Raw genomic sequence first — 15,626 nt, 5'->3', positions numbered from 1 at the left:
ATTTGCCTCTTAAATTCTATTATCTCTACTCTCTTGATTCTAGACATTCTTCTTTTCCAATATCTACTGATGAAAAACAGTGCAAGAGCTGTATAGATGCAGTGTAGAAAGCACTCCTATTGAGGTTAAAACTGGACAAATGGGGAGACAAACTCTTTTCTAAGGGGAAGAGAAATAACTAACCTTTCCATGTGCCAGGTAACATTCTATTTAATCCAATTAGGTTTGTAATAAACTTTGATAGAATTCCCTTTTTCTAACAATAAGTGAATAGGTGGAATTAGGTTTTGGCATGTTACATAAAAGGGCTTCCCCGATGACTCAAGCAGTAAAGAATCTGCCTGCAATGCAGGAGACACAGGTTCGATCCCTGGGTAGGGAAGATCCCCTGGAGAAGGGAATGGCAACCCACTCCAGTATTCTCGCCTGGAGAATTTCATGGACAGAGCAGCCTGGTGGGGCGATAGTCCATGGGGTCGCTAAGAGTTAGACATGACTGAGCACACACATACATGTGTTTCATAAAAGGGGGAAGTATCTGTAGTTAGTGATGGAACTTGAATGCTGGAATATGGATCCTCTGGTTCCTACACCCAGCCTTCTGTACTGGACTGTTGCACTGAATGTGTTACGTAATGATGAATCCTTTGTCAGCAGCAAACAATTCTATAAACAAGTTTTTGAAAGTCAATTAAGGAAGTTTTAACAGTTACATAGAATACTCTCACCTTGGTCTCTTGACTCAGTGAAGGTGAGCCGTGTGCACTGGGAGCCTGGCTCTCTGAAGGAGGCTCAGCAGGACTCCCCACTGTGCAGTGCTGCCCACCACTGAAATCATAAGGGCAGTCTTTCAAAAGTAGATCTTGTCCTTCAACATTTTTAGGGTAAGCTCTAGCAAGAAAATCAAGAAAACATTTTATAAACAACCTAAAGTGTAGTTCATAAGTCCATTTAACTTGGTAACTTCTTTAAACAGTTCTGCCCAAAAGATTTTTAAAAATTCATCTGCTGATTTTCCCCATGTTATCCTCACATCTCAAAGGCTTTTATTTAAATGGTACTTCAGGGAATCTTGCCAAATTATTATAAGTAGTTTTGTTTGGTGGTATTTTTTGTTTGTTTTCCAGAAAACAGGAAAAGATAGTTAACTTGACTCTTATCCCGAGTTCCCTGAGTATCTATGATTATTGTAATGTCATCCATGAAGAACTCAATTCACATTTTCCTGTGTACTTCTGGAAAACTGTATCTCTGTAATGTAGAGAAAGTTGAGAATAGAATCTCAGGTATGTTAGGATAACTCTTAGAATAAGGATCAACAACAAATCATCTGAATATCTTGACTTAAACAGAGAAATGTGTTTTAAACGTGTGAAATGAGGCCCCCACACTACAGTGACTACTAGGTTTCAACATGATCTTATGTTTTAAGTTTTGACTATATCAAAAAATAGTCCAATTAAACATAAAATATCAGGGTTTTTCTCAAATACATTATGTTTTTAGGATTTATTCCCCCTTCCTTCAAAGTCATGTTCAAAGTATTTCAGGCTATTTGCTTTTTACCCTAGATAGGTTTTTAAGGGTCTTTTTTTGGTTCTTTTTTAAGAAAAATACTTTTGAAGTAGTTGTGTTACAGCTCACTCAGATTCTAATCACTAGTGTTAGGTCCACCATTATAGTACACTGAAATGACCTTTTTATGGAGAATTTTCACATTATTTGCTCAGTTAAGTCTATTACCGATGCTGACAATTAGCATGAGAAATAGAGTGGAGTAAGACACAAAACTCTTCATCATGTAAGTAGCCTGAGTATAGTTCAACACCTGCCTGCTGTTTCTTCTCTGCCACTTGCTTTGTTCCCATAGTGACCATCTGGCTTGCTCCTTCTCTTCATACTTTTTGTGTCTTAGGGAGAAGACTTCATCAGAGAGATTTTCTATCTGGAGTTAGAAATGAAAAGTTTTGCTTTGGTCAGAAACATTCTGAAATGAGAACAGGTGTCACAGTTCCTCATAAAGAGAACAATAGGAAGAAAACAACAATAAATGCAGTCTAAGTCATGAGAACATATGAGAGGAGATTCAGATTCCTAAAAAGAGGAGTTTGAAACTTTTTCACCTCCGGGTCATGTTTGAAGACTTACCTAGAGTTCTTAATAGGTACCCTGAATACACATAGGTTCACAATGGTTTTTTTTATATTTACATAAAATATCCTTCATGCTTTATTCATTCAAACCTTTGTATTGATTGCTTCTTACGGAGTATACTGTTGATGAAACATAGTAATATCAAGGAAAGTAAAACTGAGATACGGGAATTAGTTTAATAGATTTCTAAAGCTTTGGTTGTGGTGTTTCTGGCTAGAATCATTCTGAACTAGGGTGCATTAAAAGAGGGAAAGGCATTAAAAAGCAAATTTTGGTAGCTGAAAAATGATATCAGTTGGCATAGAATGTAATAGAAACAATGTCTTTTACATAATACTGCCTCTTCAGACTGTCACTTTGGAATTAGTTTGGCTATATAGTATTTTTCTCTATAATTTTTCTTGTCTTAATGTAAATTTTATCCTTACAGGTCCATAGTCCCTTTCCTGTGGTTCCAAAAATCTGGAAAAAAAAAAAAGTTTTCATAATTCATTTGGTGACACAGCCTGATTTGAAAATGATGTGAGGTTATTGTACTTCCTATGAGTATTTCACTGTAAAACTCAGTATTGATTGAGAACTGCCCTAGACTCCCATACAAGACTAAATTTCATGCAGAAAAATATGACTAATAGTGGAAGTGAATACAGATACTCATGTAAGTTCAGTATTTCAACAACTCATGTATGGAAATGGTATGTTTTATTTTTGCTTTTGTTTATTTTTTATGCATGTTGTCTTTGTAGGCAAATTTGTACAACACACTTTCCTAATCAAATTAATACCTTTAGTGAGGAACTTTTCATAAGTTTTGAAAATAAAAAATCAAAGAGGGCTTATAGTTCCATTTAGTTCCTCAAATGTCAAATTAAGCACATGGAAAAGAAATTAAGCAGTCTTCATAATAAGTGCAATTATCCCATGAGTGAAAGGCAACTTACCTCTTCTTCACCTAAATCATATTCATCCAAAGGCTGAAGAACAACCATCCTCCAGCTGTTGAAGATAGAACCAATTTCAAATAGCTTTTCTTAATCTATCTAAATGTAGCAATTTTATTCTATAAGCACAACCAATATAGTAGTGTTTTCTTTCTTTGGGATTTCCATAATTCAACTGGTTGTAGTATTTTAGTACTTCATTTTTCAAAAGAGACAAAATACTTGTACCATGAGAAGGGGACAAGGAGAAGACGAGGCTTTGCTTTGGGCCTTTCAATAAACAGTCTCTTCTACATAGTTGCATTTTATATCTAAGAATGTACTAATTTTGAAATGAGTTAGTGGTATGCTGATAAACTGGCACAGAAAATAAAAAGGAAAAAAGCTGTGATTTATAGCATTTGCCAGTTTGTTTGTGTGAAGACTCCCATCATGGCCTCGCATCACAGGACTTGTATATTAAAAACCAGGTCAACCAGCGAGCTCCAGCCTACCACTGGAAACTGGAAAGACTGTTGCTATAGAACTTGTAACCACCAAGTGTTGTTTTTACTTAATATACAGTGTATCAACAGATTCTCTGTAGGAATTCCTCTAATACTTGCTAGAGTATTAGGAGTTCTCTCACTGCCTCAAAGCAATTATGAATAAAAGGATCAATTTAGCTAGAATAGAGATGGGTAGGAATAACTGCAGTTGTCATCAGCTGTCTTGTTTCCATCCTTTTCTATATCTACTTCTTGGTTCCAGATTTATAATCTTGAAAGTGCTTTCATTATCACTAAAAAATTTGACTAAGTTGGCTGCCAGGAGATAGATCTGTGTATGGTATTCAAGGACATCCACAACCTGGTTCCAGTTTACTTTTGAGCCTTCATTTCGTTTATCACTCTAAACAAAACCTTAGTCTCTGGCTTAGCCTTGCATGATTGCTCCTGTGCCTGAGTTATGGTCTTCCTGTGTGAACACACACTTTCTCCTTCTGCCCCACTCCCTTTTCCTAATACACTCCTAGGTCTTCCCACTCTTCTTGATATTTGACGTGTGTATTGCGGACCTGGAGATACATGAGAATATTTTGTTGTCACAGGAGTGGTAGTTGCTTTCTTTGAACTCTGTGCAAATCTCCATTTTAAAGAGCAAAGATCGTTAATGGAATTATTTACATCCCTAAAGTACCTTTTAGTGCCATGTACACCATAGAAGACTAAATGTTGAATGAAAAAATACTCAAAAGTACTAAAGTAAGTAAATCTTAAGAATTTCCCTTTCTTATTAAAACCTGAGAAATAAAGCTGCGTTACTATATGGCATTATTTTTCAGCATGAGTAATGTAAAGGTTTCTTTCACTGTCTTCCCTCCATGTAACCATATAAATGGGATAAAGGCAGAAAGCAGCATCTTGTTTACGTTAAATAAAAATTTTAACTTCACTGAAAGTTATTCAAGAAAGGAAAATTAAAGGATGTAAGTATACATACCTTGGAGTAAGTATTTCCTTATATTGGAGCTTCTCTAATTTAGCTGGGGCCACTAACGACATGGGGATCACAATATTATCTATATCATAAGAGCTCTCACTTCGCAATCTTCGTCGTGCCGTATTCTGCAAGACAGGATTACAGTAGTTTGACAACAGTTTTGGTTATGTATGCTGATACTCCTTTTATGAGTATATAAAGAAAATATGGAGTGCCTCTAAGTTTTATAAATATATTATAAAATCTGACCATAAGATATTAAGAAAAACAAATATACATAACTTCTATGAAACAGTACATTTGTGTGTGCACACATTCAAGTCTGTTTTTAAAACCATTAAAAAATATGAATGCCTTAAAATACAAAACTCTTAGCAGAAAAGGTACTCTAAAGCACCCTAAATGACAGTGAAATCTTTGAGCCAACTCGTTTTTATTAGGAAGAACTATGAGGTAAAATGTTTGGTGAGCCATTTAATGAAGATTATTTTTACAGTCTTCATTTATGTGTTCCTAGGCCCTGAGCGTCATGCTGTTTTTCTAAATCCGCCCATGTTTTGACCTCTGCTCCCGACCAGATAACAAAACACAAAACAATGTAAGAATAACACAAGTGCTGGATTCTTACTTAGCCTCACTAGTTTTTAACACACACAAAAAAACCATAGTCAAGAATTAATGAACAATTAGCTCCCTAATAAAATTTAATCAATATATTGTTTCTTAGTAAGATAATTTAAATACGCTAATTATGTGCTAGTAAATAAAGCTGTTAACAAAATATCCTGTTTAGGTCCCCCCCCACCACCCACCAGATGCGTGAGCTTAAGTCTGTAAAGCAACTTGAAAGTTCACTGTCCAAAAACCTACTTGTGATGATGAATTCTGGGTTCTGGATAGAACATTGACATTAGTAACTGCAGTAAAAGTGCTTTGGGATCCTGGTTCTGTGCGCTGAAAAGCAAATTCTTCAAATCTAGTTCTTTCTCCTGCCATGGAAAGACCATTGAGAGTGTCATACATTAAATGTAACTGGAAAGTATCAGAATTTCTGTTTTCCTAGTTTGGTAATGTGAGTCTTGATCAGTTTATTGATTTTAATTTTTTAAATTCATGTATCAAAAAACAAAACGAAGGAAATTTTATAAAAATCTCAGTCACACTTGCCATTTTCTGGAGTCTTGACAGTTTATACCCAGTATATCATTTCTTTAATCTCATCTCCCTTTACTATGTTCGTGCTTTCTGTAACTCTTATTCAGCTGTTGAACTTCTAAGATTTACCTGGTAATTTTCTTCTCTAGTTTTTCATTTTTAAAATGTCTTTGACTTTATGATCGACTTTTTGGAAGATTTTCTTAACTTCTGACTTGATTTCTGAGTATGTTTCTCTATTAAAGTACTAATTTCTAAAAGTTCTTGTTTCCTTTTACTCTGTTTTTAAATAACACCCTATTTCAGGAATGAAACTTTCAAGATACTGATTATAAGATTATTTCCAACTTTATTTTCTGTTTTCTTCCGTGTTCCTTTTTTCCATTTGTTTTGGGTCTCTATTTGTGCGTATATGTTTATTCTCATACTGCCCTTGTTTATATTACCACATATCTTGAAAAATAACTTCCTGTGTAACATAAAATTTAATACAGTCTATATATTATTCCAGTTGTTTAAAAACATCCTTTCTAGCTAGCTGTTTATTCAAATCGGTATCCATGCATTAAAAATGGTTGTTGCATACAGAGCTGTCTAGTTCCTTTGTAGTATAGCATTTTACCTGTGGTGTTCTTGTATTCATGTTAAATCCACCATGTATAATATAGTTCAGTACATCTTGGGTATAGTTTCTAATTTATTGGGTATACTGACATACTGTACCTAGGGCATACTTCACTAACGTACATAATGTTAGAGCCTCTAGAACAATGAATAAGATCCAACAGAGTATACAGATTATTTGTTATTTAATACACATCATCCCAGTTAAGTTTTGTGTTACTAGCAGAGTTCTAGTTTCAAAGGTATCTCTCTTCATCTTGGCACTGTAAGGTCTTAAGGGCAATTCAGCTAGGTGGCTGAGTTACTTAGATGCATCTCATCCAGTTTATCAAAATTCTGAAGAAGCTGCAGCAAATCAGCATCTCCACAAAAGGAACCAGGTATGGTAATCTCTAAAGGACAACCTTGTACTAACACGTTCTGAGTCCAGAGCACAGTGCTAGAGACTGAAGTCCCATCCAGGAGAACAGTTGGTAGAAAATAACTCCGGTTAGGAAACATAGGAAGGAAATTCTTAATTTCCATAAAGTGGATGGAATCCCAGTCTACATAATTCTGAATTGACGACATGAATTTGCTGTTTGGTGTTCATAGAACCATGGATGTTTTGTGTAATTAGTGACTTCTGGGTTATTACTTCCATGAGGCAGGGCTTTTGGAGATCAGAATTTTATTATTTTCAGTTTTTACTACTGGTGCTCATGTCCTCATTTGAACTTACCTATTGCTGTTTCACTCAAGTGTCTTTTCTTTCTTCCCTGTAATAGCTGCACAGAAGATTCTGACTCTATTTGAGGCTTGCATATAGAGGAATATCCATTTCTCCATTGATTCAGAGAAGTATTACGTACTAAAATGGAAAGAAAAATGAAATTTTAGTTCCTTAACACAAGTATGATGAACATGTTAACTTGCTTTTACTTTATAACATTGCAGAATATTGATATACCAGTTCAAAATGACATAAATAACATATGAAGATGAAATACCCCTAAGCTGAAAATAATAGAGTAAGATTTATTAAAAACATCTTCATGAAGTGCCCCAATTCCTATAGTTTCTCCATTATTTGAAGAGGAAAGGTGATCTCTTCTGTCTTCTAAGTTAGGAACTTTTACAGAGAAGATATGTTCAGATCTGTAAATCTTGACTGAACTTCCTCTGAATCATTAAGTTAGTTTATGCTCACCCTTAGATCTGGTAACAGTTCAGGACTAAGTAAGATTACAGAATCATAAGAGACTGGGATCTCTTGAGAGCAATAACCAGATTTCATCAAACTCTTGACAGTGCCTAGTGCCATTCTTTTTAAAGCAATGAATTTTTAAAACTTTGAAGTCATTTAATATCTATCTGCATCAGCTGCCTGAACTGTAAAATAGGGATAATAGCTATTGTGGGATTATGAGGATTGAGTGAGTTAATTCCTGTAGTGGTCACTAGAAGGATTTCTGACCTAAGTATGCAATAAATGTTAGTTTCATCATTACTGTTTTCTGTCTAAACCCTATATTTGCAATGCTGGATTAATAACCAAATTGGCTTCTTTTTTTGAAATGTTTGGAGATGTGGAAAGGATGGCTTAAGTGACAAATTCTAACCAACACTGAAAAAAAGAGTATGGATGGTCTGCCAACAGTGACAGCGACTAAGATTTCATGATGGCAAAGCACCCTAAAAATGATAGACAAAACTTTTACACATAGATGCACAGATCTACACATTTACATCCATATTAGCATGTTAAAAAATGAAACTTTTAAGTAGAACAATTTCTGAACAATCTCTGAAAGCCTAATACCTTAAGAAATTTGAAGAGCAAACTGCAAAAGCACAAGAGAGTACTGCCGCAAAAGTGTGATCATCAAAGGAGCTCTGAATCTGGAGGAAAGAAACAATTACCTGTAGTAGAATTACCTGTAGAATGACTACACATACTAACACAGCCAGGATCCTTGAAGCTTCAGCAGAGAAATGGATGGGTGGATAGATAAGGCAATGCCCAGGTGCCCCACTTTGAAAACATGTCCTGCCCATCCATAACTGCCTCTGAAAACAATACTGAGTGTAAATTTTTTCCTCTTCCATGAGGAGGATCTCAAGCAGTGGCGAAACAATCTTAACAGTCAACACGAACTTTAGAGATGAAAACACAAGACTCCAACAAGAAGTAATAGCAACAAGTGTAAAAGTTTTCTCAAGAAATATCTAATGGGTTCACAGAATACAAATTTACAAGTCTTCAAAATAATATTGCCAAGAGAAAGGCAAAAGGCCTCTCCAAAGAGACCTCAGAAATGGAAAGGATAATTGAACACAATCACTGCTCATTGGCCTGAATAACAGAATGGATATAACTAAAAATCAAGATCAATGAATTGGAACAGTAATTCTAAAACTCAAAGGAACAGTGATGGAAACAGGAAAAAAATTTCTGGACGAGGACAAACCAAAAGAGGGTAAAAAATTGGAAAGGATAGAATGAATGAGAGGCAATATTGGAAGAAGCAATAACCAAAAATATTTACACAATAGTAACCCTAAGGTTTCAGTAACTCGAGCATCAAAGCAAATGGGGGGGAAAAAACCCAAACATCAGTATGAAGACATCCTAAAAATTACCAGAGAAGGGGGAAATTATCACAAAGGAGTGAGAATCAGATTGACATAAAAGCAAATGCAGGAGAAAAATGGTGACTTAAAGCATTCATGGAAAACTAAACAAGATCCTAAGGTTTCTACCTACTCCCTCAAAGATTTCTACCCAAGAAAAATAATGCAGAGAAAAATGTTAAATAGTAAATAACATAGCAGGCATAATTCTAAAGTTCATTTCTACAAAGGTGTATCTAGAATTGTGAGTTGGGTTTTAAAACACCTGGCATGTATTGGTGTTCCCACAGTGTCCACCACTATTGTTTTCCAGAGTATTTTCAAGAAAAATCCAGGTAAATTCAACCCATCTCTTCTAAAGGAATTCACCACCCACCTTGTCTCATAAAAGCACATCAGACTTTGTGAAGAAACCTTAACCTTTACTAAAGTGATCCTTTTAATTTAATTTTATTCAAAAGTTTCATTACACTTTTCTCCCTCTTACTCTTTGGTAATTTGTAACATTATAATGGACTCTTGAAATAGGAAATATAATTCAGAGTGTAACACACATTCTCTTTACCTATGCTCATTGTAGTAGTAACCCCAGCCTTTCAGCTTGCTTACCCAGATCCGAATTCCATCCTAAAATATATTTTGACCCAGTATCTCTCATATTCCCTGTCTTCCCTTCCTCCCTTTCATTTATAGAGAGCCAATTACATGCCAGGCATGTAATTTGATTTTTTAAAAATATAACTTGCTACAGGGATTTGGGGAAAATAATTGATTAGGAAGTTGATTATTTCCCCAAATAATTGATTTGGGGAAAATAATTGGTCAATTTGTTTTGATCAATCAAAATGATTGATTTCCTAATCAAAATAATTGATTAGGAAAATAATTGATTTCCCCAAATCAATTTGGGGAAAATGATTATTTGATTAATTGAAATCAAATAATTGATTTCAGCAGTATAGATAAGGGCTCATTAATTTGGACTAAACTGGTAGAAATACAGAGGAGCAGGTTTGAAGCGTAAGATCACTGATGGTGGGGTTTAGATAAGGTAAGCGCAGGTAAAGAAGGCTGAGCCTTAGGGTTCTGACCTGTGTGGGTTGTTGCTGTTTCTGCACTTTAAACTTTTTATTTTGACATAATTTCAGACTTACAGAAAACCTGCAGTAACAACAAGTGCCACTTTAATTCAGATTCCCTAAATATTATCATTTTACCACAATGGCTGTCAATGAAATTAAGTTGCTGACATGATGCTTCTCTATTCTAAATATGCCAGTGTATAAGGGCATTCTCTTACATAGCCACACAACTATCAAAACCAAGAATTAATGCTGTTAGCTAACTGTATAACTTACTCAAATTTCACCAGTTAGTCCTGTAATGTTCTTCACAGAAAATCCTGTATTCAGTGAACAGGTTTCTGTTTCCTCATATCTGAAATAGTTCCAGTGTCTAGTTTTTCATGACTGAATATTTTGATGAGTATAGGCCCTTAAGTTGGCTTTGGTATTTTCTCACCACTGGCAACTACACAAATCTTCAATTTTTTGTCTTTTCTCTACTTTGTTGTTAGCTGAAATGAGTAGTTGTCAAATTGCTAACTCTAATGCACAGTATAGGATAAATCCAACATCTGAGGCAAAGCACAAAACCATCTATTTACCTTCAATTTACCCTGCAAGAATAACAGGCTATGACAAGGTATGCAGTTGTTTCCATTTTAAAATCTTACATATAATGGGCCAACAGCATCTGAACCACCTGGGACCTTGTTAGAATCTCAGACCCCATTCCAGACTTACTGAATTAGAATCTGCATTCTAACAATAGCCCCAAAGTAATTTGCACATTAAAACTTGAGAAACAGTGATTTGGAACACTTGACTTTTCCTCTAGATTCCAGTTAAGTATTACATAAAGCTACACTTGGCATCACCATCTTACTGGAGTTCCTTTTTGCCCTTTTCCCATCACCCTTAACCTCTCTTCCTCTGCTGTCCACTAGGCAGTGTACACACTCATCCTCTTTTTTAGAATATTTTTATCATGTTGGTACCCATAATATCATTTAATAGTCATTTGTGTGTCTGCTTCTATCATATAATTTAACTTCCCATGATTCACCTTTGATTTTTCAGCGCTTAATAGTCTACTTGGCACAGAGAAGGTGGTCAATTAATACTGGGTTCTAGTTTTACTCAGTATTTATTGACCACCTTCTCTGTGCCAAGTAGACTATTAAGTGCTGAAAAATCAAAGGTGAATAGCTGGGTTCTAGTTTTACTAGAACCAGTGTTCTTGCCTGGAGAATCCCAGGGACAGGGGAGCCTGGTGGGCTGCCGTCTATGGGGTCGCACAGAGTCGGACATGACTGAAGCGACTTAGCAGCAGTTTTGCTCTGGAGAAGGCAATGGCACCCCACTCCAGTACTCTTGCCTGGAAAATCCCATGGACAGAGGAGCCTGGTAGGCTGCAGTCCATGGAGTCATGAAGAGTCGGACACGACTGAGTGACTTCACTTTGACTTCACTTTCATGCATTGGAGAAGGAAATGGCAACCCACTCCAGTGCTCTTGCCTGGAGAATCCCAGGGACAGGGGACCCTGGGTGGGCTGCCGTCTATGGGGTCGCACAGAGTTGGACACGACTGAAGCGACTTAGCAGCAGCAGCAGTACTCAATTCTACAGAAAAGAAAAACTAGTGACCAGCTATTTAAGACACATGAAATTTGGGTTGAGAGTGGGAGGGAATGGGGAAAGTAGAAAAGGAGAGTAAAAGTTGCTCACTTGTCCGACTCTTTGTGACCCCTTGGACTGTACAGTCCATGGAATTCTCCAGGCCAGAATACTGGAGTGGGTAGCTTTTCCTTTCTCCAGGCGATCTTCCTAACCAAGAGACTGAATCCAGGTCTTCCACATTGCAGGTGAATTCTTTACCAGCTGAGCCACAAGGGAAGTCCAGGAAAGGACAGATTGGTACACAAAAAAGTACTGATTTGCCTAAAGTTACAGTGTAAGTTCGATGCAGGAACCAGGATACTCAAAAGCCGGTGCTCTGGGACAACCAGAGGAATGGGATAGGGAGAGAGGTAAGGGAGGGTTCAAGATGGGGGGACACATGTGCACCTGTGGCTGATTCATGTCAATGTATGGCAAGAACCATCACAATACTGTAAAGTAATCCTCCAATTAAATTAATAAAGTGAAAAAAAAAGGTAGCATTCAATTCAAATATTTTCCACTCCTAGCTTTTAATTTTCCATTACTAACATGTCATTATATTATTGATACATCAGTAATAATTTTGTGCCTAACATTTACACTGCTCCATTTTTTTAAAGTCAGATCAATTAGAGTAACATTAGAAGAAACATAACTACAGAAGAAATATAATGACTTTGTTTTTGCAAATTCACTTTCAGTCATATACATAAATTTCATATTCACATTTCAAATGTAATAATTTTAATGCCAACAAAGGCCCGTCTAGTCCAGGCTATGGTTTTTCCAGTGGTCATGTATAGATGTGACAGTTGGACTGTGAAGAAAGCTGAGCGCCGAAGAATTGATGCTTTTGAACTGTGGTGTTGGAGAAGACTCTTGAGAGTCCTTTGGACTGCAAGGAGATCCAATCAGTCCATTCTGAAGGAGATCAGCCCTGAGATTTCTTTGGAAGGAATGATGCTAAAGCTGAAACTCCAGTACTTTGGCCACCTCATGCGAAGAGCTGACTCATTGGAAAAGGCTCTGATGCTGGGAGGGATTGGGGGCAGGAGGAGAAGGGGACGACAGAGGATGAGGTGGCAGGATGGCATCACCGACTCAATGGATGTGAGTTTGAGTGAACTCCGGGAGATGGTGATGGACAGGGAGGCCTGGCGTGCTGCGATTCATGGGGTCACAAAGAGTTGGACACAACTGAGCGACTGAACTGAACTGAACTGAATTTTAATTTGGATATATGTATAAGTTTTTTTTTAACCTGATAACTTATTTTTTCAGATGGTCACCTAACATTCCTCTGATTAGAAACAGTAGCATTTAACTATTCCCTAGCTGTTGGAACTACTTATAATCATCATAATTTTATTTGTATTATGGACATTCTTAGAATAATCATCTTGCACACATTTTTTAATTAAAAAATTTTTAATCTAGGATAAATTCCAAGAAGCACAATTGTATCATGAAAAAAATCTAAACATAAGCTATACTTTCCTGTATTTCTTTTGCACAGGCAATTCCTTGTTCTTAGTGCTTTCATTTCATTTCTTTAACTTTTTACAGTGGAAAAATTTCAAGAAACATACATGGAATAATGAACTCCCCTGTTCCTATGATTTCAGCATCAAGAGTGCTGGTAACCAACTTGTTTTCTCTCTCTCCCACCGAGTATTTAAAAACACATTCCAAATATTGCCTACATATATGTCAGCTTGAATCGAATAAACTAACAAACTGTGTTTATGTAACTGCATGCATTATTACATCTTAACATAATAGTTTATTAATATGCAACAGTAAGTCCATGTTCAAATTTCTTGTCTTAGAAACTGTGTGTCTACAGCTGAGTTAATGAGGATCTTCTAAGAGGCCTACAGGCTGCATCTGGCTGAAGCAAGTAGAAATATTTTTACATGGATATAATTGTATCATTTGTTTTTGTTCAGTGCCTAAATCAAGTCATGTCCAACTCTTTGTGACCCCATGGACTGTAGCCCACCAGGCTCCTCTGTCTGTGGGGTTTCCCAGGCAACAACAGTGGAGTGGGTTGCCATTTCCTTCTTGAGGGCACCTTCCTGGACCAGGGATTGAAACTGTGTCTCTTTCATTGGCAGGTAGATTCTTTACCACGGAGCTCCCTGGAAAGTCCCAGTTGTATCATACATAGAAGTAAAACTTTTGTCCTTTTAGATCACTCACCATTCTTGGATAAATGTTTATATCCTTAAATAAACTTTTACAATGTTTTTAAAAATGTATGTTCCATTGGGTTAGACAGATAACCATATTCCTACTGTTCTCCAAGTTGTTTTTAATTTTTCATTACCACAAATAATGTTAAGTATATCTGTGAATAAAGGTGGTTTCATATTTAGCATTAGATTGGGTTCTTGGAAATGGATTTATCAGGTCAGAATAGAGTTAACAGTTTTGTAAATGTTTATTGTGAACAAGTACAGAAGTTTTTTTTTTCTTAATGAGATTTTAAAAAATTAATCATTTAAAGGCCTTATAATGCATTTCAGGGGATCTTCCCACCTCAGGGATGGAACCAGCGTGTCTCAGGCAGGTTCTTTACCACTAGTGCCAAGGCTGTAACAAATGCATTTCACAGTACTTCCCAAAAGGCTTGTATCAATTAATTGTACCTGTAATATTTGAGGGTACTATTTTTGCTACACAGTTTTCCCAGAACTGATGATTATATGTCTAATATTATTAATGTAATTGGAGAAAGGAAAAACATTTAGCACAGTGTCTGTCACATAGATACCCAGTACATGTTAGCTATAATTTTTTTTAATTTACTTATTTTTAAATTGAAGGATAATTGCTTTACAGAATTTTGCTGTTTTCTGTCAAACCTCAACATGAATCAGCCATAGGTATACATATATCCCCTCTCTTTTGATTAATTAGCATTTTCATTATTATCATGAATACATCTAGTTTTTCTTCTAATTCTTTTAAGATGCCAGTTTTAATATTTACCTCTTTAATCTATCTGGAATGTATTTTAATGTTCATCCACCTTAAATTTGTTTTAAGGTGCTATATGACATAAAGATCTCATGTTATTTTACCAAAAAGTCATTCCTTAATACCTCTGATTACAGAAAAATAGTCATTTTAAATGTGGGCTCTGAGCAAGACTATTTGGATTTGAATCTTGCATCTGCTACATCTTAACTGCGATTTGGGAAAAGTTAGTCAAGCAGAAAATAGCCTATAGCCTGACATACTATGCAGAATAGTTTTAAAAATGCTTTAACAGAGCTGCTGCTAAGTCACTTCAGTTGTGTCCGACTCTGTGCGACCCCAGAGACGGCAGCCCACCAGGCTCCCCTGTCCCTGGGATTCTCCAGGCAAGAACAGCGGAGTGAGTTGCCATTTCCTTCTCCGGTGCGTGAAAGTGAAATTGCTCAGTCGTGTCCACCTCTTAGTGACCCCATGGACTGCAACCCACTAGGCTCCTCCATCCATGGGATTTTCCAGGCAAGAGTATTGGAGTGGGCTACACAAATGTATATAGGACATTTGAGCTCATAGCCACCTTAACTTCATTTTGTCTAAACAAATCACTTTCATACTTAATGGGAAGGCCATCAGCTTGAACAATCATCTTAAGACAGAATGATAGATTTTTTCTATCAACAACTGTTAAATAAGATTTCTTTCAACAGAAAAGAGATGTTAAGATAGGAAACTTTTTTATATCTTGCATTAAAGGAGTGGTAAAATGATTTTAAAGTTTTTAGCAGTCCACTGTGGCTCCTTTGCCTGTGTGTGAAAGGTCATCCCTGGTGGCTCAGATGGTAAAGAATCTGCCTGCAATGCAGGAGACCTGGGTTCAATCCCTGAATTGGGAAGATGCCCTGGAGTAGGGAATAGTCACCAACTCCAGTATTTTTGCATGGAGAATTCGATGGA

At 36.4% G+C, this 15,626-nt stretch overlaps 1 protein-coding gene across 23 annotated transcripts in view; it reads right to left on the bottom strand.

Annotated features, from left to right (window-relative positions):
- The window catches only part of KANSL1L (KAT8 regulatory NSL complex subunit 1 like), a 126,239-nt gene that overhangs the window by 1,958 nt on the left and 108,655 nt on the right, over nucleotides 1–15,626 (bottom strand). For 16 of the 23 annotated variants that reach the window (XR_015142580.1, XR_015142564.1, XR_015142579.1 and 13 more), the window contains 6 exons: nucleotides 7,078–7,206; nucleotides 5,448–5,566; nucleotides 4,578–4,702; nucleotides 3,096–3,150; nucleotides 1,833–1,945; nucleotides 729–891 (listed from right to left, as the gene is read on the bottom strand). Coding sequence is in view for 15 of the 23 variants with exons in the window: in XM_086342127.1 (XP_086198253.1) it covers nucleotides 729–891; nucleotides 1,833–1,945; nucleotides 3,096–3,150; nucleotides 4,578–4,702; nucleotides 5,448–5,566; nucleotides 7,078–7,206 (704 nt within the window). In the remaining 8 variants the exon portion in view is untranslated. Of the gene's footprint in view, nucleotides 1–728; nucleotides 892–1,574; nucleotides 2,617–3,095; nucleotides 3,151–4,577; nucleotides 4,703–5,447; nucleotides 5,567–7,077; nucleotides 7,207–15,626 lie in introns of those variants that run through there. The other 7 variants (XR_015142563.1, XR_015142565.1, XR_015142561.1 and 4 more) reach the window with 4 other exon arrangements.

This window comes from Bos grunniens, chromosome 2, assembly GCF_055505025.1.
Source record: "Bos grunniens cultivar Pamir isolate PY7600 chromosome 2, Bosgru_T2T1.0, whole genome shotgun sequence".
NCBI lineage: Eukaryota > Metazoa > Chordata > Mammalia > Artiodactyla > Bovidae > Bos > Bos grunniens.
Note: the sequence above shows the minus strand (reverse complement) of the source record. Positions and strands in the feature narration are given on the sequence as shown.